The sequence below is a fragment of the Amborella trichopoda genome, chromosome 11, assembly GCF_054954075.1.
Source record: "Amborella trichopoda isolate Santa Cruz 75 chromosome 11, AtrichopodaSantaCruz75HAP2 v2.0, whole genome shotgun sequence".
Classification (NCBI taxonomy): domain Eukaryota; kingdom Viridiplantae; phylum Streptophyta; class Magnoliopsida; order Amborellales; family Amborellaceae; genus Amborella; species Amborella trichopoda.
The window spans coordinates 1,113,516-1,136,225 of NC_142346.1; the positions used below are offsets into that span (position 1 = coordinate 1,113,516).

The 22,710-nt window shown below is 35.6% G+C and overlaps 1 protein-coding gene across 7 annotated transcripts; it reads right to left on the reverse strand.

Annotated features, from left to right (window-relative positions):
* Positions 1–2,241: 2,241 nt before the first annotated feature.
* Positions 2,242–21,494, reverse strand: FK (Ergosterol biosynthesis ERG4/ERG24 family). Of its 7 annotated transcripts, none has more exons than XR_016044401.1 (13): positions 21,381–21,494; positions 20,614–20,696; positions 17,482–17,552; positions 16,451–16,507; positions 13,529–13,620; positions 9,825–9,872; positions 9,210–9,330; positions 9,032–9,078; positions 4,950–5,077; positions 4,144–4,220; positions 3,873–3,992; positions 3,408–3,482; positions 2,242–2,734 (listed from the first exon to the last, which is right to left on the reverse strand). XR_016044401.1 is itself a non-coding variant. In XM_011627684.3 (13 exons), exons 1-13 carry the CDS (start codon positions 21,383–21,385, stop codon positions 2,581–2,583), a joined length of 1,032 nt encoding a protein of 343 aa, XP_011625986.1. In that variant the 5' UTR covers positions 21,386–21,494; the 3' UTR covers positions 2,242–2,580. The 7 variants fall into 7 exon arrangements, 5 of the variants coding, with proteins under 5 accessions (XP_011625986.1, XP_006851719.1, XP_088708039.1 ...); XR_016044400.1 differs by having other exon boundaries at positions 20,614–20,731; XM_011627684.3 differs by having other exon boundaries at positions 4,950–5,031.
* Positions 21,495–22,710: the final 1,216 nt, after the last annotated feature.

Below are 22,710 nucleotides of genomic sequence, written 5' to 3' on the forward strand. Positions count from 1 at the left end.
TCATGGTCCCCACACCCAGCAAGTCTCTATAAACTAAACATTGATGGCTCATCCCTTGCCAAACCTGGAGCAACTGATTTTGGAGGAATTATCAAAAACGATTTAGGAGGATTTTGTGCTGCTTTTGTTGTTCCTTTAGTGTACACATCCAACAATGGTGCTGAATTTCCAGCCCTTAAAAGGGGCATTCAGCTAGCTATTGAACTGCATTGTTTTCCATTGCTAATTGAGAGTGATTCGCAAATTCTAGTGCATTCCCTTCACGACCGCCATAAGCCATATTGGAATCTTCGCATTATGATTATGACAGCAAAGTACCTTTACCACTTGGACAGTCACTCCTGGAGTATTAAGCATGTCTAGCAAGAGGCCAACTCGGTGGCCGATCACTTGGCCAAGAATGCTACAAGTCTCTCTGAGGCCACAGTTTGGCCTGCCCGACCACCTAATTTTATTTCTCCTCTAATTTTTTCTGATATAATCAAGACTTCTCCAGAAACAACTGTATCATAAACTCTTTATCCTTTTGTGTCATTCGTATTTATTAATAAAAAACGGGTAGGAGCCCAAATCCCCACGATTGGACAAATTTACACTTGTGGATACTTAATAAACCTCAAAAAGAATTGAGATCTAACGGTCAGAGAAAGAAATTGAAATTGGCAAGAACTACACAAGAGTTTCAACTGTTTATAAAGCTTTAGTAGATGAGTAAGAGTGATTCCACGATGGGAAGTTCTCATCCAGGTAGAAATTAAGAGTGATTCCACGATGGGAAGTTCTCATCCAGGTAGAAAAATTTGCTACTCCCTCGGGGGCAAACTCTGTTTATTTGCTTCCTCCGGCAAACCCGAGCGAGGTCAACTTTTAGAGATGTAACTTCTTGTTGCAAGCAACTGAAAAATTAATGTCCCAAGATTGAATAAAGACTGTTCCTCGGGAGTGTTGAAGAACTGAAAATCCAAATTTTTTTCCTTTTTCTGAAAATAATCATCCAGTGACACTTCTGTGAATACTGTAATTTGATAAATCCTCCCAAGTAACTCATTTGCCCGAGGAAAATGATGTACATTATGCTTCAGCTAGAGCATACAACACACGCTGTACTAAATTTCTAGCCAAAAAGGGAGGACATATAGTTCTTCCCAAAGAAAAAGAGAAGAAAGAAACAGAAAAAAAACATATCATAGTACCCCTTTTTTGCAGTGCCCAAGCCCGTGATCTCTCTCGCATACACACATGGTGAAATCCACCAAAATAGGCTAAATTTATAACAAATTAAGAGGACTGCTTTTTGTTTTCCTTCGCTAGCAATGGGCTAGGCGGACAGGCCCTAAAAAAGTAGTGCATGGGCCACAAATTGTGGCCCAAGGGCCAGGCCAGGTCTAGTGACAACCTAGTTTGGCCCAGCCTGGCCCTCTTTTTTTCTTGCTTTTTCTTTATTTTTGCTTCATTTGTTTCTGGCCCGACCTAGCCCGAATGGCCCATGGTCAGCCTCATGGGGAGAAAGATCAAGCAAGAGCCAAGCCCGGCCCCTTGCACCCTTAGTTTCCTAGTGCCTAAAGCAACAAAATCTCTTACTCTCTGATGTTGAGTTTTCATGTACCTAATTATGCTATATTCCTAACACTACAGTTCCAAACAAAAGAGAGGACTATTGTGACTTTTCGTGTTGCTTGCCTAAAGCAGCTCTCTCTCTCGCTCATTGATGGTGAGAATTCATGTATTTTTTTTTTTTTTTTAACAGCAGTACTCAAGTACCTATTCAGGCTAAATTTCTAACAAAAATAAGGCGACAAAAACAGATCCAAACAAACGTAGCAAAAAATAATACAATTACAAACAAACAAAAAAGAGGACAATATTGTGCCTTTTGCTTTCGGTGCCTAACGCAATAATCTCTCTCTCTCTCTCTCTCTCGGTGCCTAAAGCAATAATCTCTCTTAGGGTTGACAATGGGTCCGGACCCTACGGCTAGGCCCACAACAATTGGACCCAACAGGTCGAATCCGGGTCCAAATTTTGGACCGTACACTAATCGGGTCCGGGTCTCACATTTCCCAATTTATGAAAATACATTATAATATATTTGAATACATAGATATTTTAATTTTTGGGACAGATCCGGTCGGGTCTGGGTCCAACCCAACCTGATCCGTTGCCACCCCTGATATCTCTCTCTCTCTAACAAAGAACTGTGAAACCTCTCGCAATTGGAGAAGAACAACTCTTTTACCTGTCTTAGCACAATGAACAAGCCTCTAGTTATTATTCAATAAATTGCACTGGAAAGTTCGGTGAAATTCTCGCTAAATGGAAAATACAAGCCCCAAGTTTTTATATATAATAAAATGCACAGTAAAGTTTGGTAAGAATTCCCTCTACTTGGAAAATACTAGCCCCTTCACCCACCACCTTTTCTGCTCGCCTTATCTCTCTCTCTCTCTCTCTCTCTCTCTCTCTCATCAACACCATTTAATAAGTTTTCCAACCTGCAAGTCCTCTCTCCCAGCAAAACTTTGTCAGTGCTCCATTTTCCTTGGCTGATGAATAACGGCAAATGTGTGGAGATTGATACATTTAGTAAACATATGGAAATATACGCCACGGAACAACCTTACAGTAATTGACCCAGTCCTCTTTATACTTCTCTTGGCACCTCGCTTCATCTCTTCTCTCTCTCCATATCAGCAGAATGAAAAGGTAGATTGGATAGAAGTATGGAACGACAGATCTGCATAGAGAACAAATAATTTCAGCATTGTATGCTGCTATGTTTTATCATATGTTACCTCGAGACAAACAGGTGTCCAAGGGTCTAGTACTTTGGTTCAACAAAGCCAATACACCACGACAAGTCCTTACAACAGTATGATTACATCTTTATCATAAAATAATAGACTTTCAATTAATATATAATAGAAAGTTCATATTTATTACACTTAAATGTGATTACATCTTTATCATAAAATAATAGACTTTCAATTAATATATAATAGAAAGTTCATATTTATTACACTTAAATGTTGTAGACAAAGCGATCATGGGGTATGGCACGGAACATCTTGGTTTCAAACCCCAGATTTGTGCTCTTGAATATTTTCTTGATATCCCCGTGTCTAGAAGTATAGACCCATGATACATCAACAAAAATGAAGTGTCTAAGTAACACAGGTTTTATGTGCATCAATGTTAAGTATGCATATATGTATGGAATCCCCCGTGTGGAAGTGTCAACACAGCGTGGACATGTGATACTTCACAAGAATGAAGTGCCTAGGTAACATAGATTTCGAGTACATATCCACAAGTATGCATGTACGTACATATGTTTGTAAGGATGCATGCATGCACTAACGTATGCATGTATGTGTCTATAAAGCATCATAAAGGTAAAGACTACTTACCTAGTGCCACATGGTAAACTAAAAGCAAAAGCAAGCAATATATCTCCAAGGTAATTACAATGGCGAGCGATGCCCCTGCAATAATTGAATACCATACAATAATGAATCTCAATGCATATTGTAAGCAGAAAATTTGAAAGGCTTTTTACATTTAAGCTGAAGACAGTTTTTACCCTATTTTAACAAAAGAGAGTCCATTTTTGTGGGCTACAGTAATATGAGAAACATGCAAAAAATTGAATAAATTATATAAAAAACAATGAAATGATTCCCTAACCACATGAACCCACTTGAAATAAGAGCTGTCCTATGAAATTGTACCCACAGAAAATTTAAATTTATAAAATCCCATGGGTAGAATAACAGGAAATAATAGAAAAGTGCAGGTACACTCCCACTGGTCATGGTAATAGCCCTTGAAAAGATGTGAACTCCAAAAGCATGAAGGTGGAGTTGGTATCATACCAGTAACCTGAAGCAAGCAATTTTCCACCTATAACCTTAGGAGGTTTTCCCCAAATGGGAGCCTTTGGATCCTTCTTAAAAATGTGCTTCTGTTTGTTTGCACCTCTAAACACTCGATAGCTGCAAAATGGATGAAGTAGACCGGACTTCAGAAAAGACTGAATTGTGTGAACCTACAGCCTCTCTCTCTCGAACACACATACACGTGTGCATACATGTGTACATGTGGACATGTATATTGCAAATATACGACATAGAAAGGAAGGTTTACCCAATCAAAAAAATGACGCAATTCAAAATGACAGCTGCTGTAGGCAATGTTACTTCATTTCTCAAAAGCCACCAACCCTGGACCACATGACAACTCATCAATGAGAACTTCAATTATGTCATGGACAAGACTAAGGGAGCATTGCAGTTTAAGAAAATTTAACTGCACGTTATGTACTAACACTGGCATGAAGTTGGCGTAGGTAAAGTCGGTAATATTTTCCCTAATATGATAGGGTATGGTTTACGTGCGTCTCGAGACGCACCTGTTACAGCAAGTCAAGACGGATTTTGGATCCAAAATTTTGAAACTCTAGCATCTAGACCACAGTGACAATAAATCTGGAAAATATGCATTTTGAGCCCTAAAAATGGTTTATTTGTACTTTTTTCCAGACCGCCCGTTTTAATTCCTCAAAGATCACCAGGATCCTGGAGCTCCAAATTCATGGAACTGAGGCGAAAATGGATTTACGGTGACATTTGATGTGTTTTGGTCCTAAATCCCTCAATAACCAGTATGGATGCATGAGTTGGCAGACTCTCCAAATATTTTTCCACATGATATTCAACTATTCTTTCGGTCCATAAAATACTTGAAGCTATTTAAATGATTTTGATTTAAAATCGCATAATCAAAAACAACAGAACAGCACATAACAGCAATGAGATGAAATTCCATATCACACTGATGGAATTAGAATATTCCGTGTACCATAGCTACTAAAGCGGGTACTATAGCCTTATTCCATGGCCAAAAAATGCATGGAAGATGATGGTATCCAACTAAAGTTGAAAGTTGCTTACCTGAATGCTGAAAGTGAAGGGAATCCAAACTAAATCTCCAAACACCAACATGAAGCCCAACCTTTCTGCAATAATGTCCCATCTAAAATAGAATAGATAACCAAATGACAAGATTGTCAAGATTTTCACTGCATTACAATAGAGATGAAAATGTCCAGATCAGTTCATAAGTGAACAGATAGAAGAAAACATGAGCATTTGAAAAGAATATATACCGGTGAGTGAACATCATAATCTGGAATTGGAGGGGCACTATTCCCATTCACCCAGTCTGGCTTGGGTGATTCTCGAGACAGAACAGGCTACAATTAATAAAAAGAGAAAAACCCGGAGCCGGAATAGTCCACCCCTAGATCGTAATCCAACTCAAGAAATTCCAAGTCGGATCATCAATTTTTAAATTAAAGTATGTGCTGAACAAGACTAGCTAGTCTGTCAATATGAAGTGTTGTGAGAGTAAAAGTTCTAGTTGGTGGAATTAAATATCCAAAAATACCAGAGAACATCTTGAAGTCTATCCTCATAATAAAAAGATCAGAGAAGGCAAATCATTGGAAGTCTGGTTAATAATTACCCAGACAAGGCAAAGCAATACTTAGAAGGGCAGACACCTGGATGCAACCCAGTTGATAAATTGGATCCACATAGAGTGAAATAACCTATTGGATGATTTTAAAAAATTTAACAAAATATGGTGAAGTTTTTAAAAGACTAAAAATATATGAACACCTACTTGAGTGCCATGGTACATGTTGTTCGCAAATGACATAGTTTTGATTGATGAGATCCGAAACGGCGTCAACACAAAGTTAGAACTTTTGAGGGATGCTCTAGAATCTAAAGGTTTTAAAATTATCCGGACTAAGACAGAGTATATGGAATGCAAATTCAGTAATAATAGGAGTGGAGATGAGGAAGTAGTTAAGATTCAGGCCAGAAAGTACCAAAAAGACCGCACTTTCAATATCTTGGATCGATAATCTAGAAAAATGGAGTGCTTGTGGAAGATGTCACAGACATAATTAGAGCTGAGTGGGCGAAGTGGAGATGTGCAACTGGAATTTTGTGTGATCGCCGCATACCAATGAAGCTGAAAGACAAAATCTATTGGACAACTGTGAGATCAGCTTTGCTCTATGGGGCGGAATGTTCGGCAGACAAAAAATAATATACCCCAAGAATGAGAGCAGCGGAGATGAGGATGTTGAGATGGATGAATGGCAAGACAAGAAGGGATATTATACGAAATGAATCCATTCAGGAAAATTTAGGAGTGATACCAATAGGTGATAAAATGAGAAAGTAGACTTAGGTGCACTGGCTATGTGTGGCGCAGACCCAATACATCACCTGTTAGGAAGTGTGAGTTAGTTCAAGTGGAATGATTGAAAAGGGCAAGGAGTAGGCCCAAAAGGATGTGGTTGAAAGTAGTTCGAAAAGATATGAGGGCTTATGGCCTCACTGAGGGTATGGCCTTTAATAGAGTAGAATGGTGAACCAAGATTCGTGTAGCCGACCCCAATTAACTGAGAAAGGCTATGATGATGATGATGATGATATTAATACCTACACATATGAACAACTACAGCTATCCATCACATTCTTTCTACAGTTGTTAAGCATAGTGTTAACATACAACCTCCAATCTGAGATGAACAGCTCGATAAGAAACCACATTGTGGCACAATCCGTTAAACCCATAATTTTTGTTAACCATCTGAGGCAGCAAAATCCATCTACTAGCTATTCATAAATGACATTTGCTCACTGAAACTTGAGCCCAAGTAATACCTTACAGTCACAACCAATGCTTAAATAAAACAGATCAGTGATCCAAATTGCCTATCTGGAAAACCGGCCCAGATTGGCAGTAAGGGGTCGGTGAATCAACCCGATCCAGCCATAAAAAATTTCAAAAAACAACTAAAATTTCTTAAAAATCTAGTTGATTAGGTTTCCAAAAACAAAAGAAATGGTATTGCACTATGGTTTTTCATTATTTTTATGAAAATATATAAATACTAAGACCCTATCTCATTCTAAGTGTTTGTTGTCCATTACAATCATTTTACAGTCAAAGTTTGAAATGCGACTAATTTCTAAAAAGTGGATCTCTCTAACTCAATTTTTTTTTATAATCTCCAAAGACATGAAATGGTTTTATTTTACAGGGGTTTATATATAATTATAAAAGATATGCAATGCACAAACCAATTTGTTGCTTCGTGCCTTCTCACAAAAGAAAAAATTTCTCTTATAAAACTCAAAGAAAGATCTAGATAAATTGTCCTCAAAGGCATGATTCAGAATTGATCCTAAGGATGATTTGGTGCATTTTTTGAGCTCATGTATGGGTTTGTTTTTAAATTATTCGTGGGAGACTATAGATGCTCCAAAAATTTCAGATAAAAATTGAATTTCATAGACAGATCAAACCATGACCTAGAGTTCTAGTGCTTTTAGATATAGCAACATTTTACCTTGTTTTGTTTGGATAGTACATTTTCTTTGATAGAAAGACTTATTACTACATATTTCTCTAGACACTTCAAGAACAATCCTGGACAAAGATGAGACAAAATTTTGTGCAGAAATTTTCATTAATAATCGTCTTTTCTTTTTCATTGACAGACCATGGTACCTTATAACTACACAATTTATTGATGATTTAACTGACCAAGTCAACAGCAAGTTCATCCTAATGAGCCAGATTGATGATGCTGTAAGAAGGATACTGAGAGTAAAATTAAGGGAAAATTCCGTATAGAACCCTAATTCCCCGTATTATTTCATGGTAGACCCTCCTTCCGTTTTTCTTTCAAGCAGCATAAGAAAACCCCTAAAGATTTCACCATAACCCCTCATCTCTTACCTCCCTCTTTTATTGACTTTTCATCATAAAAATTAGCCCCAATAAATCTTTTTATATCATTTCAACACAAAAACTTTTTTAATGGGTGGAAAGGGAAAAAGAGGGTTAAAAAAATTTTTGAGATAAAAAGGTATAAAAAGATTTGTTGGGGCTAGTTTTTATGGTCAAAAGTCAATAAAAGATGGAGATAAGAGATGACAGGGTATGGTGAAATCCTTAGGGATTTCTTTTTGCTACTTGAAAGAAAAATAGAAAGAGAATCTACCATGAAATAATATGAAGAATTAGGGTTCTATATGAAATTTTCTTTAAAATTAATGGATCTCTTCGAACTTTATAAAAGGAATAAAAAACGTAGCAAAACCTCCCTTTTTAATCAAAAAAAAGATCCCACATTGGGCATGTGGGACGGATGTGGGAAGGCAAACCCTCATAAAAGGGGATATAGAGGCACAAAATATATTCAATGGTGGTCGCCCATTTGACGAGATGTTTGGTCACTCCTCTTTTAAAGGATGGGCCCACTATGAAATGAAGTATAAAATTTAGAAAAGAAGATAAAACGTAACAAAAAATTGTTTAAAGGAGGTGGGCCCTCATCTATATAATAAAATATACAAAAATATACAGAAAAAAGAAAATAAAAAAGTACTGCAAAAGCAAATGTGGGAAACCAGGGAATCTGGGCTGGTTCCTTGACTGAAGCGCCAATTCTTTGACAGAACTGGCCGGATCCCGATATTTATTGGGAACCGAACAGGCCCCACCAATTAGGGATCTAGATCGGGCGATTGTGACCCAAATCGCCATTTTTTAAAACCTTGGTCATAACTAATAAATTTTACTTTAAAAAAAAATGTTCATTTTGCCAATTTAGTTTCCCATAAGCTTATTGAATGATCCAGTGATCTACTACCATTACCATATCCCATTAATGAATTTTCCATATAAAATGGATAGAAAATAAAGTCATAACACATTATTAAACAAGACACAGTTGCATGTTTGAAGGGTGAATATTGATCAGGGTTCATAAGATTGACATGGCTAGAATGGAACTTAAAAAGACAATGGATGTTCCTCATTCTGACAATTCAGATTGTGAAGGCAAGGAAAAGTTAACAAATGAGAGAAACTTGAGGATAGAAAAGCACGAGAAAGGGTTTAGAAAATCAACATAAATGAAACCAGTAAGAAAATTACTACTTACGTTGATGTCATGCACTCCTCATACCAGAAGTAGTCCAGAACGTACAACTAGAAAGACAAGTATTTAGATAGCATCAGTCAGTAATCTATCAGATGAAAAATATACATAAAAATAGAAAAGATAGTGACAACTCAGTATATATAACAAGGATAAAAAATGTGAACATTTGAAAATTTACCATGCAATATGTTTGGTAAAGGATCATTGAGATGCCTAAACTGTTATCTTTAATACTTTTCGCAAGAACAGAGAGATTGATAAGAAGCCAAGCCATCATTCCAGCTCTAACAAAGAAAAATCTGCAAAAGAAATGAGACTGCTTAATACAAAGGAGGCCTACCACAGTAACACACTTCACTATAAATTGCGATGCAATCGGCAAGCTGAGATGGCTTTTTTAATCAATATTACAGAATAAATAACCCTCAAATGAGATTTAAGTACAGCAGCATTTTGTGAACATGGAATGGCTATCTGACTACAAAAATAGTTCTTCTACTTTTTGTCTTTGGTTGCTAGTGGAAAATGTTCTGTTTAAAAATGGATATACACGTAGGTAACAAATAAGTGGCTAAGCAGTTTGGAGAGATGATTTCGAGCCAAGGACTGGGACACTGACCTAGAACTGTCTAGGATTCCTAGATAATGGTATCCAACCCGGACAAGAATAACAAATCCAAGTGAAAGGATATTTTTAAAAAGTAACTATGACCTCGGGAGAGAATTTAAATGAAAACCATAATCAATATAAAAGGAAAGACCAATTACCAAACTTATAAACTGCTTTACATACTTGAGGTCAACTCCCATAATTTCTGGATTCAATTGGATACCAAGCCACCTATAGAACGAATCAGTGAACACAAAATCAAAATAAATTCTCTTTTAACAAAAAGTAACTAATAAGTAAAACTCAAGCAACAAAAGGACTGTTTCCATGTATGTAACTCAGAAACAGCGACCATCATCTTAAAATAACAGAATTTGAACAGAATATATATGGATCAGAGGCTAAGTTACGCCACCAAACTATGCCGCCCATTGGAACAACCATATGCATATATAGAAATACAACTGAGAAAATCAGAGGACCAAGAAAGCCTTGACTTAGATAAAGCAGAATCCATATGGGATGAATTGGACTGCCAAGTATTAATTTTCTTCACAAGTATCGACTATCTTATACAAGGATCACTATTTTAAATAAGTTATAAGGGCAAGCATAGTTTCTGTAAAATTTGCTATATAAGGATAAGTAGATTCAGAAATACCACTAAATAACTACATCAACTGTCTAAAGTAACAATGGAGCCGTCTAGCTGCCAGGGTATCTCAAAAACAAGGAGGGGCTGCAGTACAGTTTGAAACCTCCATTTGAGAAACCTCCAATGAAAGGTTTTGAGACAACGGACTCAAAAGAAAAAGGGGTCGGAATACTAGAGAATAGAAGTCCAAGATGTAAATTTACAAATATCAAGACAAGAGCAGCAGTCACTGTTTTGAACTGCATAGCCTAAAAATGCACATCTACAAACATTAGATGTCAGCTGAGATCTCTCATGACTCAGCAAGCAATGAAGACACCCATTAGAAAACCTGAGATGTTTGTCATTATTTTCGTCCTTGCTGGCCATTCCATAAGAGAGATATTACACAAAACTACAAGAATTCTATTAATTGTATGAACAACAGCAAGAAAAGATTCAGCCCAAATTTAAGAAAGTGCATGAGAGCGAAGAATGATACATGTGATTTCTATTATGACTAATTTTATGTTGAGCAATTCCAATAAGTTGAGTATAAGGCCATGTTCTTCGGGTGATAATGGATATTTGCAGATCTTCAGACTCATTATACAAATGAAAATTGGACAAGGTGATCTAGCACGGTGTATGTAATTTTAAATTTTTCTTTTTCTCACCAACTAGAACACTTACAATTGTCCAAGTACAATAAAACTCACTTGAAATAAACAAATAAATAAAAGTAGTTTTCTCTTGCTACCACTAATTACAACTCCTTTTATTGAATAAAATACTATGGGAATAAGAAAGGCACATGAAAGAAAATACTGCAAAGCATAAAGTAAAAGATGCCGAAAATTACCTCAACCTGGCTTAGTACACCCCCACAACGGGTCTCCTCCTCCAATGGCACATGGGATCAATGGTCAATCTCGGATATGTCAAGTATGGGAAAGCTCAAAGCTACACCCCTTAATATGAGAGCATGGAACTATTAGAACCTAAGACCCCCAAGCTTTACCTGACTTGAGTGGGGCATGCCATTCCTTATAACCTAGGTGGGGCATGCCACCTTCCTCTACCCTTGAGAGATGAGAGAGAAACCTTGAAAGAGGGAGAGAAGAATTTTCCTAAGAGTGGCATGCCACCCAATAGTAGAGAGAGAGTAGAGAGAGAAGAGAAAAGTATAGAGATTATTGGGGAGAGATCTGAGTCATCCAATCCTTAGATCAGCAATCATGATTCAAAAGAAGGAGCTAGAACCTTATCCTCCAGCTTCCTAAACCTAATCCCATCAATATTGAATATAGAAAATAATGTCATACTTTCTTATCTTATGAATAAAATCTCTAATTTATTCTATCTTTGAATAATCAAAACTTCTCAAAATACAAAACATTCCAAAAGAATTCAATCCTGATTCACAAGCCAAGATGGCTTGCCAACTTAATAGAAAAAGGGGGTTTCCCTTTGAGTGGGGCATGCCACCCTAGGTGGCCACATGTGGGCCCCACTCAACTCCCTCATGTGCTTAATTAAGGTGGCCCCCACATCTCATGGTGGGCCCCCATACTTTAGTGAAATAATAAATTTTTAGTGAATTAATAAATTATTAAATTGATTTTTAAAATATTAGAAATAAGTTTTAGTTTTTTTTATTATTTAAATATTAAAAAATGAATATATCTTATTTTATAAATCCATTCTGTAAAAATAAAAGATCCAAATAAAAATTCAAATAATCAATCTAAAAATCATATAATATTAAAATAATTAAAATCAAATAATTTTAATGGGAATCGGATCTGACAAGATCTAGGAATTATAATATCGCTTGAGCACTCCACCTTCTACTGTAGATTATAATCCGCACTGGCTTTCTCAAATTGACCCAGCGGTTCCTATGACCCACAAACGGTTCATGATTGGGCCACCAAAGTCAGCCACTAGGCAAAAAGGACACAATCCCAGTCTATAGACTACAGGTTCTCCCCTAGAGACGAATCTAAGGTCACACAGACTATGGTGCAACCACAGCTCTGTGGTGCATAGGGGTAATCTCTCGCACATGTACACGCTTCATCCCAAAATGTGGTTCGCTTTCCCGATACGGCTACATATGTATATGTCATGTGATGGTTTAGTGATAAGGTTTTGTCCCTCGTCTCTAAAGACCAACCATCACATACAAGAGTCACATAGTCCCTTGGCTCACTCATCTGGGCAACTCCGACCTCATCACGGGATGACCTATAAAATCTTTATTAGTTTGTTTTCATGCCCAGGAATAAGGGGTTTTCCAACTCGACTGGCCTAGCACATAAAGCCAAGTATGAGTATCGAAACTAGTATTTGCCTATCATGGTTCATAAAGGACCACATTCCCACTGAATTTATGTTCCACTATATCAGATATTGATTACATGCTCTCATAAGGTCTTTAATGGCCACACAAACCGAATATTCTCCTAAGGCCAGAGGTTTGAGAGAATATTCTTAATGGTCAATTTCAGCCATTGGCACACATTTCTATACAATTATCACACATATTTCTAGTTGTCTCTAATTTGGCCTTTATAATTGATATGAATTGGTAGTTTTTGCTTTTGTGAGATTGCCAATACATGATCATGTGATGGTAACATCTAAAATCTCAGAAGTTAAAGACAACAAAAAAAAATGTGGATTTAAATTATTGAAGACAGATAGATTCATGTAGGTCTTGGAGAAGACAGGTATGCATGTTAGAAGGGAAACTGTAGTAGAGCTCTTAAGAAAATCCATTATCTTCCTCTCTATTACAAAACATATAGATATAGAAAATGGAAAAAAAAAGATAAGCCAACAAGTACACCATGGCCTAAATTCTAGATACCCCAAAACCCAAACAGCTGCCTTGTGCACAAACCTACTTCTCCCTCACAGCCAACCTCCCCAAGAAAGAAAAACAAATATTGACACTTGCAATTTACTGAGTAGACTATTGCCATAGAATTTAGCGGCCAATATAAGATTAATTAATCTACCTCAAAATATAGAATTCATCAAATGCTTCAGTGGGTCACTAAATGTGAGTGTACCCATTAAGGGCAAGAAAAAGATTACAATTGTTACATCCAATAACAATACCAACTACTTATGCTTTCACTATCGTGAAGTAAAAAAGACAAGCAAATATAGGAGTATTACATTGGCGAATGATCCAAATATTTATGGAATTACTAAAAAAGAAAAGAAGCATGAGCACATGTACCAGTCATGAATTAAATTTCCTGTTGTGTGTGGCTTCAAAGAGGAACCCTTCTCATGAGACATGCATCCAGCAGCATACAAAACTATTGAAAACTGTTAATACACAGACCAAAAGAGAGAAACAGCAAAGAGAAACATGAGTTCCAAATTAATCACACATAATCCCATGACTGGAAAATGAGTTACCAAACATAAAATGTCTTGCATGCTTAATGAAAAAATCGGACTTTATGCCATCATAACTTGATCATGTACTCAAAAGAATAATTCATTTATCTTATTATCCAATGAAGAGACTCTCCATGTATGGACAATTAAAAAGTACGAACTGTCCAAGTTCATCTATTTGTGTTCCCTAACTACCATGTAGGGGAGGTAGCAAAGATTCGCCATATAGCTAATCTAGAATCTAATATTTTTAAAATTAATTGGACAAAGATAGAGTACATAGAATGCAAGTTTAGTAATAATAGGAATAGAGACAAAGAAGTAGTTACGATTGATGGCAAAAAATTCCCAAAAAAAACACACTTTCGATATCTTGGATCAATAATCCAGGAAAATGGAGAGATTAAGGAAAGATGTAGCACATAGAATTAAAGCTAAGTGGACGAAGTAGAGATGTGCAACCAGAGTTTTATGTGATCATCATATACCAATGAAGCTGAAGGAAAAGTTCTACAGGACAGCTATGAGAATGAGGTAAAATGTTGGGCGGTCAAAAACAACATACACATAGAATAAGTGTAGCTGAAATGAGAATCTTGAGATGGATGAATGGCAAGACAAGAAAGGATAAAACTCAAAATGAATACATTTGAGAGAATTTACGTGTGGGACTAACGGGGGATAAGATGAGAGAAGGTAGACCTAGATGGGTTGGCCACGTGTGGTGCAGACTCAATACAACACCTGTTAGGAGGTGCAAGTTAGTTCAAGTGAAAGGCTCAAAACAAGAAAAGGGTAGGCCCAAAGGTACATGGTTGGAAGTAGTAAGAAAAAATATTGGCAGTTATGGTCTCACTGAGGGTATAACTCTTAATAGACTCGAACGACGGACCAAAGGCTTTGTTGATGACGATGATGAGGGATTCTATGTTGCACTACATGAACGTGATATATGCTTCCGACCTCTGTTAAGGTGCTGATAATGAATTGTAGAAACAGGCCAGTATAGGCACTTTTTCAATGAAATACCACCTAAGTGCTGAACAGGGGATGAAGGGAATTCTGCCAACTCCCAAGTGCCTTTCCGAGGTGTACAAATCCTTCCCAAGCTTGGTGCTTCGGTTGGCTAACTAGGTTACATGAGATTCCCATTATGAGAAAGCAGTGATCCCTAGTTAATGTGTCAGAAGAAAGAATACCTATAGACCGCCTTTTCCAACACTGCCAACTTAGAAAGGATTTTGAGATTCTTCCTAAACTTGTCCCCAAGGTTTCTGAGGTCATGCACTAATTGGTGGACTCAGGGATTACTAGTCTCAGGTGATGGGTGTCAACCTCCTCTAGAAGATGTGCCATGAGCTATCTTTGGGGCAGGATATTCAAAGGCACTTATATAGAACAGGAGAACACTAATATTACAGGTTCTATGATCTTGCCAGCACCTAGCCTCAAAAGGATCTTTGCATCCAGAGTAGAGGACCAGACCTGAAAATAGATGCAAATAGCTCAAAGGGCAAAAGACAATCCTAGGTCCTTATGGTGTCAAATGGTCATGTAAAATTCAATTTCAAAGGCACCAAAGGAAGCCCAGGTTCTTCTGGAGTAAGCAGTTTAACTAGAGACAACATCAGAAGGTCTCTTACAACCTTCACAGGGATGATGGATATGGTGATTCTTCGGAGGAAAAATTGAGAGATTCAGTGACAACCCATAAAGTTCCAAACCTCTAGACTATGAAAGGCAATTAACTCAATGTCCGGGTACACAGACTAGGGTACCCTGTCAATAAGCTGATCTCATGGAGGAGATATTCAGGAAAGGCCAGAGGATGCTTGTCTATTTCTCCTGTACACATAAGAAACAAGCTACATGTCAGATCCCCTCCCTTGGAGGAAGTTAAGAGGGATTCATGATATGGGACTCAGTTGCTCCGTAACTTCTTATCACTTTAGTTGATTCTATTTGGATTAATTTTTCATCATTCTTTTTCTCTATTATTATTTCTTTCATTTCCAGGTATATCCTAGGTTGTATACTTTATGCAACTTAACAAAACTATCCTACTTACAGATTACTCATAAAAGAGAGAACGTGTTAATTGTTTAATTAGGCAACAATATTACAAAAGTAATTTTTTTTTTTTTGGGGGGAATAGGTTTTACACCCAATTTTTTGGCAGCTGCACGCATTCATGCAGTCCAGCCCATGACATACAACTCCTCAATTAGATGACCATCTGAATTCTACAGATGGGTAACTGGTTTCTGAAAATGTTTGTTGAAAGCCTAGACACCTATTGTTTGTTATACTTTAAAAATTTTGAGAATTGCTTTCCAGCAAACCAAAAAGGAAAAACTGCGGGAACTTTTGCCAATTTCCAAGTTAATACAGATTTGTCCTAAACTGAAACCAAGTTGCTGCTGACTTTAAAATATTCTAATAAATCAGAGCCAATGGACAATAAGACATTTCACGTAATGAGCAAGAGAGTCTCCTAACAAGGTTTTAAGTACACAATGCCCAATTTGCAAGCAGGCCTTGAATAACCCAGCTAGATTACTCACAATTTAATGAAGACTAAAAAGCAAATGATATGGCTGTGATCACAGTCCGAAAGTTCATGAATATAGCTAAAGATTTTATCACATGAAATCTCCATAATACTGATACGAAACATCAATGTTCTGTCTCCTGAAGTGCAATTTGCAAACAATTCAGTACTATTTAAACCAATGCCAGCGCATATTGGACTTACAACTAAGCTGAAGGCAAGTGTTGTAGAAAGAAGTTGAGCTCCTCTATCAACAATAAACTACAAACAATGTCAAAAGATTAGCTTGTTGCTGGAGAACTATTTATTTCATTATCTTAATGGAACTTACATATTTGTAGTAGAATTCTCTTGAGAAAGGGACAATGGTAAGTTCTCTTAAAAAATAAAAAATTCCACTGGCATCTCTGCAGGTATGCATGCATAGAGACTAGATCTAATAAGTTTTGTCCAGACCAACATTCACGTATAGTGCAAGTGCACTACAAGAGCATCTAAATGCAATAATAAAGATGTTTCTCTAAGCAATCATAAGTATGCATACAAGGCATGATATGAAAAAGAATATGCTCTATATTAAACACCAATGAAGAATTTTTTCTCAGGATACTCATTAGAACTTAGAAGCACAATTGTGTTACAACACTTGATATATTTTCGTCTCTAAATTTCCTGCCCAGAGCAATGCAAATCCTCTGTACTACAATTGCTATAGCAAACTGTGCGAGGATTTGCATATTGGGCTTCAGGATATCATATTTGTAGTAACAAAATATGAATAGAGCATAAACATGGACAATGAGTGCCAACAGCAAATAGAATCACGTAAGGATTATGTTTTCTGAATATTTGAAACATTAAAAAACAGATATGTATTAAAGAAATTTAAAGCCTGTAATGATCTTAAACTTGTTTAAGTGGCCAAGGATATGATCTTGACTAACATCATCAATAAAGAGGATCATGGTTGAAGTAACGTATTACACCCCATCTGCTACGGCATGTGAAAAATTGTGTGTGTAATTTGAAGGTTTGTCTGTTGTTACTTCAGCTTAACTAAAGTACAACAATGACTTATTGCAAAAGTGCAATTCACCTTGAGACATCAAATAAGACAGATACTTTTAGATGCATAGGAAGAAGGCATGGCTTTCTCTAAGAAGGAAAAATAAATTACATATGAATTGAATACATCACTTGAACTAAAGAACTGCCACAAATAATGAAGAAAATACCGTAGGCGATATCAATCGCATGCTAACAGCAATGCCTAGAAGAACAATCAGCATAATAAGTGATACCAGACCTGGAAATAAAGTGTATAGTTAGAATCCACAATATGGAGTAAGAGCTTGATTTTCTGCTTGCCTTAGGCATAATTGTGAAACCAGTATGGGAAGATTAAAAATTATCTTTAGTTACTATTACTACAATTGAGCATTTGTTTCAAACAGGCTGTGTCAAGTTAATCTACTTTCATTATCCCAGACCTCCAACATTTATTGACAAGAGAAAGAGATAAGTAGCAATCAGCATTTAAAAAGTCCAAGTCGGTGGTGGACTCAGTCAGTGTCAAAATCAAGTTGACTCGCAGAGCTTATCAGGGAAATCAGAAAATACTTGGATGAGTTTTTAAAGTTTTGTAGTAAAAGAAAATTAAAAATTAAAGTTGGGAATACGAACCTTCTTCTCACACTGTCCATAATGCATTCTTACTGCCTCACCAAATGTCATTTACGTGACAAGGTAACATATATATATATATATATATAGGGTGTAGTTTGTATAGAGCCTAGGCTCTAAACAATCAAATTAGAGACTACCTTCAAATAGTGTCGAGAAATGTAGTTTCAATACTGGAAATCTTTGTGATAGCTTTAAAATACATTTTTATCTCTATTTATAAAGTTTAAAGCTTCAAAAATAGTATAGAATGACAGATCTATGAAAACTTGAAAATCTTGAAAATTAACGGTCAAAAAATGCATTACAAAATACACTATTTTCAAAACTTGAAATCCATTTTTTTCTCATGTCCATGCATCATGATGTTGAGATGATCAATTTGATAATATTTGGACATCAAAACAATTCTAGTAAATTTTTTGAGGTAGGCTCAAATTTGATTGTTTAGAGCCTCGGCACTATATATATATATATATATATATATATATATATATATATATATATATATATATATAATGCTGGCGTAGGCTCACTAGCCTACAGCTACATATAGGCCCAACGACCTAGATTCAATTTGGGCCGATCTGATGGACACAACCTCATTTTGTATTTTAATTTTAATTTTTTTTCTACAAATCCAAATCATGTGAAATTTTAGGCGTCTATTCTTCTCATCAACGTGCACTTAATAAAAATATTAAAAAAATACTTTGTAAAAAATAAATTGACCAAAATACCCTTGCAATATTTTGGGGGTATTTTAGTCGTTTATTTTTCACGAAATATTTTTTTGATATTTTTATTGGATTCTAATATTTGTAAAGAATACACGCCCAAAATTTCAAGAGATTTGGATTTATATAAAAAAATAAAATTCAAATACGAAATGCAATCGTGATCATTGGATCGGCCCAGATTCAATCTAGCCCGTTGGGCCTATATGTAGTTGTAGGCTAGTGGGCCTACGCCAGCATTTCCTATATATATATATATATATTAAAAAACTCATCAGATCCCAATTTTTAATTTCTAGAACAAGGTAAACTGGATGAGTCGAGTTGACTCAGGTGGATTTTTCTGAGTCAAACTCAAGTCTTTGTTCGTATCAATAAAATGAGATGGCAATCCAATGGTTAGCTGTGCAATATCCATCAACTCTCTAAGCAAGGAGCCATGGACCTACTTTTTCCTTTATATTTTCTTTGAGTAAGGAGTCAGTGACCACCCTATATGGGTCCCTATGGAAGTCATAAAGGGGACCATCCAACAAATTGATGCTAATATTTAAAATCTTAATTTTAAAAGAATGTAAACTTAATTTTTCATGTTCATATCTGTTGACAGAAGAATAGTTCATCCTTATATGGGAGCCAAGAGGTGGAACTTAGAAGATGATAAGTTGGTTGAAAAAGTAAAGCAAGACAAGAAGAACAGGGGCCATAAATAATGGATATGTGTAGAGAATTATTCGAAGACTTTGCCGAGTCAACTCGGAATCTTCACCTGTTGAGCTGAGTTATTGTGTACAAACTCGGAAATCAAAACCATAGAATTTATATTTTTTATCAAATGAATGTATAAAATATACACTATAAATATGTTTATACAAAGTTTTGATGCTTTCATGATAATTTGTGAGTTTTTCTTATTATATGCGCTATTTTTCTATTTCCCATTTTTGGGCTTTTCTGAACTGTTTTGAGCTGTAATCAATTTTTTCCATCTAGATAGTTTTGTCCATCTTTCATAGATATCTAATGCTTTGTATAATTTCTTTTGATTCTTACTGTTTTTTATTTTTAGCATTTTTTAAAAAACTATTTTGAGTTTTTCAGCCCTTTTTGGGCTCATATACTACTCGGCCGAGACCACTCAGACTTGCCTGAGTTACTCGGCTGGGGCAGGGGCCGAGTCTCGAGCCCGAGCCAAGTTTTCAACCACTGGTTTAGAGTACTTGATCACAACATTTTTTCCTCAGAAATATTGAGGCCAACCAGTGGCCATTGTTGTAAGAACAGATGCCCAATTTGTCTCAAGAGAGCAATCAGTTGCATTCCCAACTTAATTGCCACTTCTCGTAATGTACTGTCCGACTTGACAAAATTCTTGTAACCAACAGAAAAAAACTACAACCTGGCAGTTGTTAACATGAAATAAAGAGCTTGCATAGACAATAAACGTTTGTTATGGAAAAGATTTCTATAATTCCACATGTGAGCTCAAGTTTTATGTTCCACACAAAATTCTCAAGTCAAACAAAACTCCTCACACATCTTCTCTTTCTTTTCAAAAAGAGAAAACCCATCCCTAACAGAACTAGCATAAATATAATCTGGTGTGAGCCACACGCAGCAACCTGTGAAATATTTCATTGCATATAGAGAGTTTACAATTAGAAAAACAAATGAAACTAGTGCTAAAAGATTGGGACGGAAGTAATCAACTAATGATCATATGATTAAGCAGAGACAAAATCCAAGGCTCAGATACTAGCATAATTGAACTGAATACATTAAAGCATGTTATTCAATAAGTCAATTTCTCAAGAATATAACAGACAACATAGAAAAGGTGAAGTCAAAAGCAGTGAAATAAAAACCTAAAAAGAAACAGGAAAAAGTTTATAATTTTGTATCCACTGAGAATTGAAACAAATTGATTCAAATTAACGAGAATCTCACCATTACAACGATAGTATTTTCTGGTGCCATCTTGTAAAAGTGCTCCAGGTATAATCTTACCAGGACTTAGGGCTCCAGCTACACTGAAGAAGCCAAAGTAAGATAGAAGAATGACAGCCTGGTGCATCAAATAAAATAAAAAATATATAAATGAATAGACAACTAAATCAAAGGAATGCAGGTTCAATATCAGCTAGAATCATCGTTTCCATCCCAAAAGACATTATCAGAAAGACTTTTCAGTCTAAATGTGTGTATTATTGCAAAAATACGGAGAAAATACTTATTGTTACGAATCATTAGCCTGAAAGTTAAAAAATATTATTCATAAAAGGAGAGCAGACAGTGTACTAAGATCATCAATATGAAAGTTGAAAAATACAGAGAAACAATAGATGAAATACTGTTTCCTACAAACTATCAGTCTGAAAGTTGAAAATCACAGCAAAAAATGGAAAAAAATCTGTTTGCTAAGAATCATCAGCAGGAAATTTGAAAATTACAGCAAAATAATGGATGGTATACTGTTTCCTACGAATTATCAGTCTGCAAAAGCTGATACAGCAGAAAATGAGAAACTCCAGTTTGCTAATAAACATCAGTAGGAAGAAAATCACAGCTAAAGCAGCGATGAAATACTGTTTCCTACGGATCATCAGTCTGAAAAACTTGAAAATTACAGCAAAAAAAAAAAAAAAAGAGAAAATAATGTTTCCTGAGAGTACGATAAATATAGCAGAAAAGAATTAGAGAATCGGAGAAATTACCGCATTCAAAGAAGGTATAAATTGTCGAATAAGATCTTCCATTTTCCAAGAAGCTTTCCCCTGATCTGATGAAGCTCCTCAATGGAAAATGCAGGTTGTCTTGATATATTTAAACGAAATGTTTAATTTACTTCACCAGCTTAATGCTTGCCAATGCGACAGAGCGAGAATGCTGGCTGAGTGCTCGTTAGATAGAGTTGTTGGAGAAAGAGAGTGAGAATCATGAGATGGAGAGAGAGGGAGAGATGTTCTCCGTAATTTATAGAAGGATTTGTAATTGACCCCGAATTAGGGCAAATCACGAGTCCTGCAGATAAATTACGAAACGTAAGCCCAAGGCTAAATACTATTATTTATCTTATGAAGTTTCTATGAGGCCTAGTCTTTATGAAAACCAAATAAAGCGTCACCTCAAATCCTCGTCTGAAAAGCACTTTTGGTAACGTAAATCTTCACGATGGCGCTAGAAATGAATTTCTCATACTAACAATAAAATTTAAAACTCATAAAATGGTACAAATTTTATGGGTATGTCAATATTTATTACTAAGGTGAAATGGACAGTTTAAAAAATTTATTACAGTATATATATATTTTTTTAGAGTAGGATATCCTCATTTGTTTTACAACCATAACATTCATGTTGAGATGATTGATATGAAGGTTTTTTAATACTTCATTTGAAATTTTCTAATAGTTAGAAGGTGAGGCTATACTTATTACAACCCTATCAAACCGTTTTTTTTATATTTATAAAAGATTAAACTAGTCAAAAATTTACTCTTTTATACTCTTTGCAATTATTCCTATACTTTACAACAATGTATATTTTTGTGATATTTTGAAAATAAATAAAAAAATATGGTTAAAGTGCCAAATCGTTTGGGCAATTTGGTAAATTCCCTAATATTAGTATGAATTTTGATATTTTGAGGCTTAATTGAAAATTCTGGATGACTAATAACTTATTTGTAAACTCTAAAAAGTTGACCAAATTGTATTGACCGAAAACGAACATCGTATATTTCGACAACTAATAGTATTTGATTTTTTTATTTTTTTAAATTATATCAGTGTTTGAAAAATCAGAATATGACCCCAAATTTACTGGATGCAATTCCACTTCATTCAAATAACTATTTCAAATAATGGTTCTATTTATTTTATACTTTCCCTTTTTAATTTACCTTCATAACAAAATTAATCAATTTAGTCCAAATGGCTAATCTAATGAAGTTTGCAAAAGTTTTTCTTCCAAGGAAATACCACCAACCATGCAATTTTACAATTATTATTAGCTATTAGATGCGAAATTTAACTGTTAAAATTG

What these genes read in the sequence shown, in the direction of transcription:
- FK (XM_006851657.4), bottom strand. Translation starts at nt 21,422, where the DNA reads ATGGAAGATCTTATTCGACAATTTATACCTTCTTTGAATGCG. An exon ending in ATTATGGGAGTTGACCTCAA is followed by an intron (nt 9,331 to 9,824) that starts GTATGTAAAGCA and finishes TTTCTTTTGCAG; the next exon opens with ATTTTTCTTTGTTAGAGCTG. An exon ending in AGTTTACCATGTGGCACTAG is followed by an intron (nt 2,735 to 3,407) that starts GTAAGTAGTCTT and finishes TTCTCTATGCAG; the next exon opens with ATCTGTCGTTCCATACTTCT.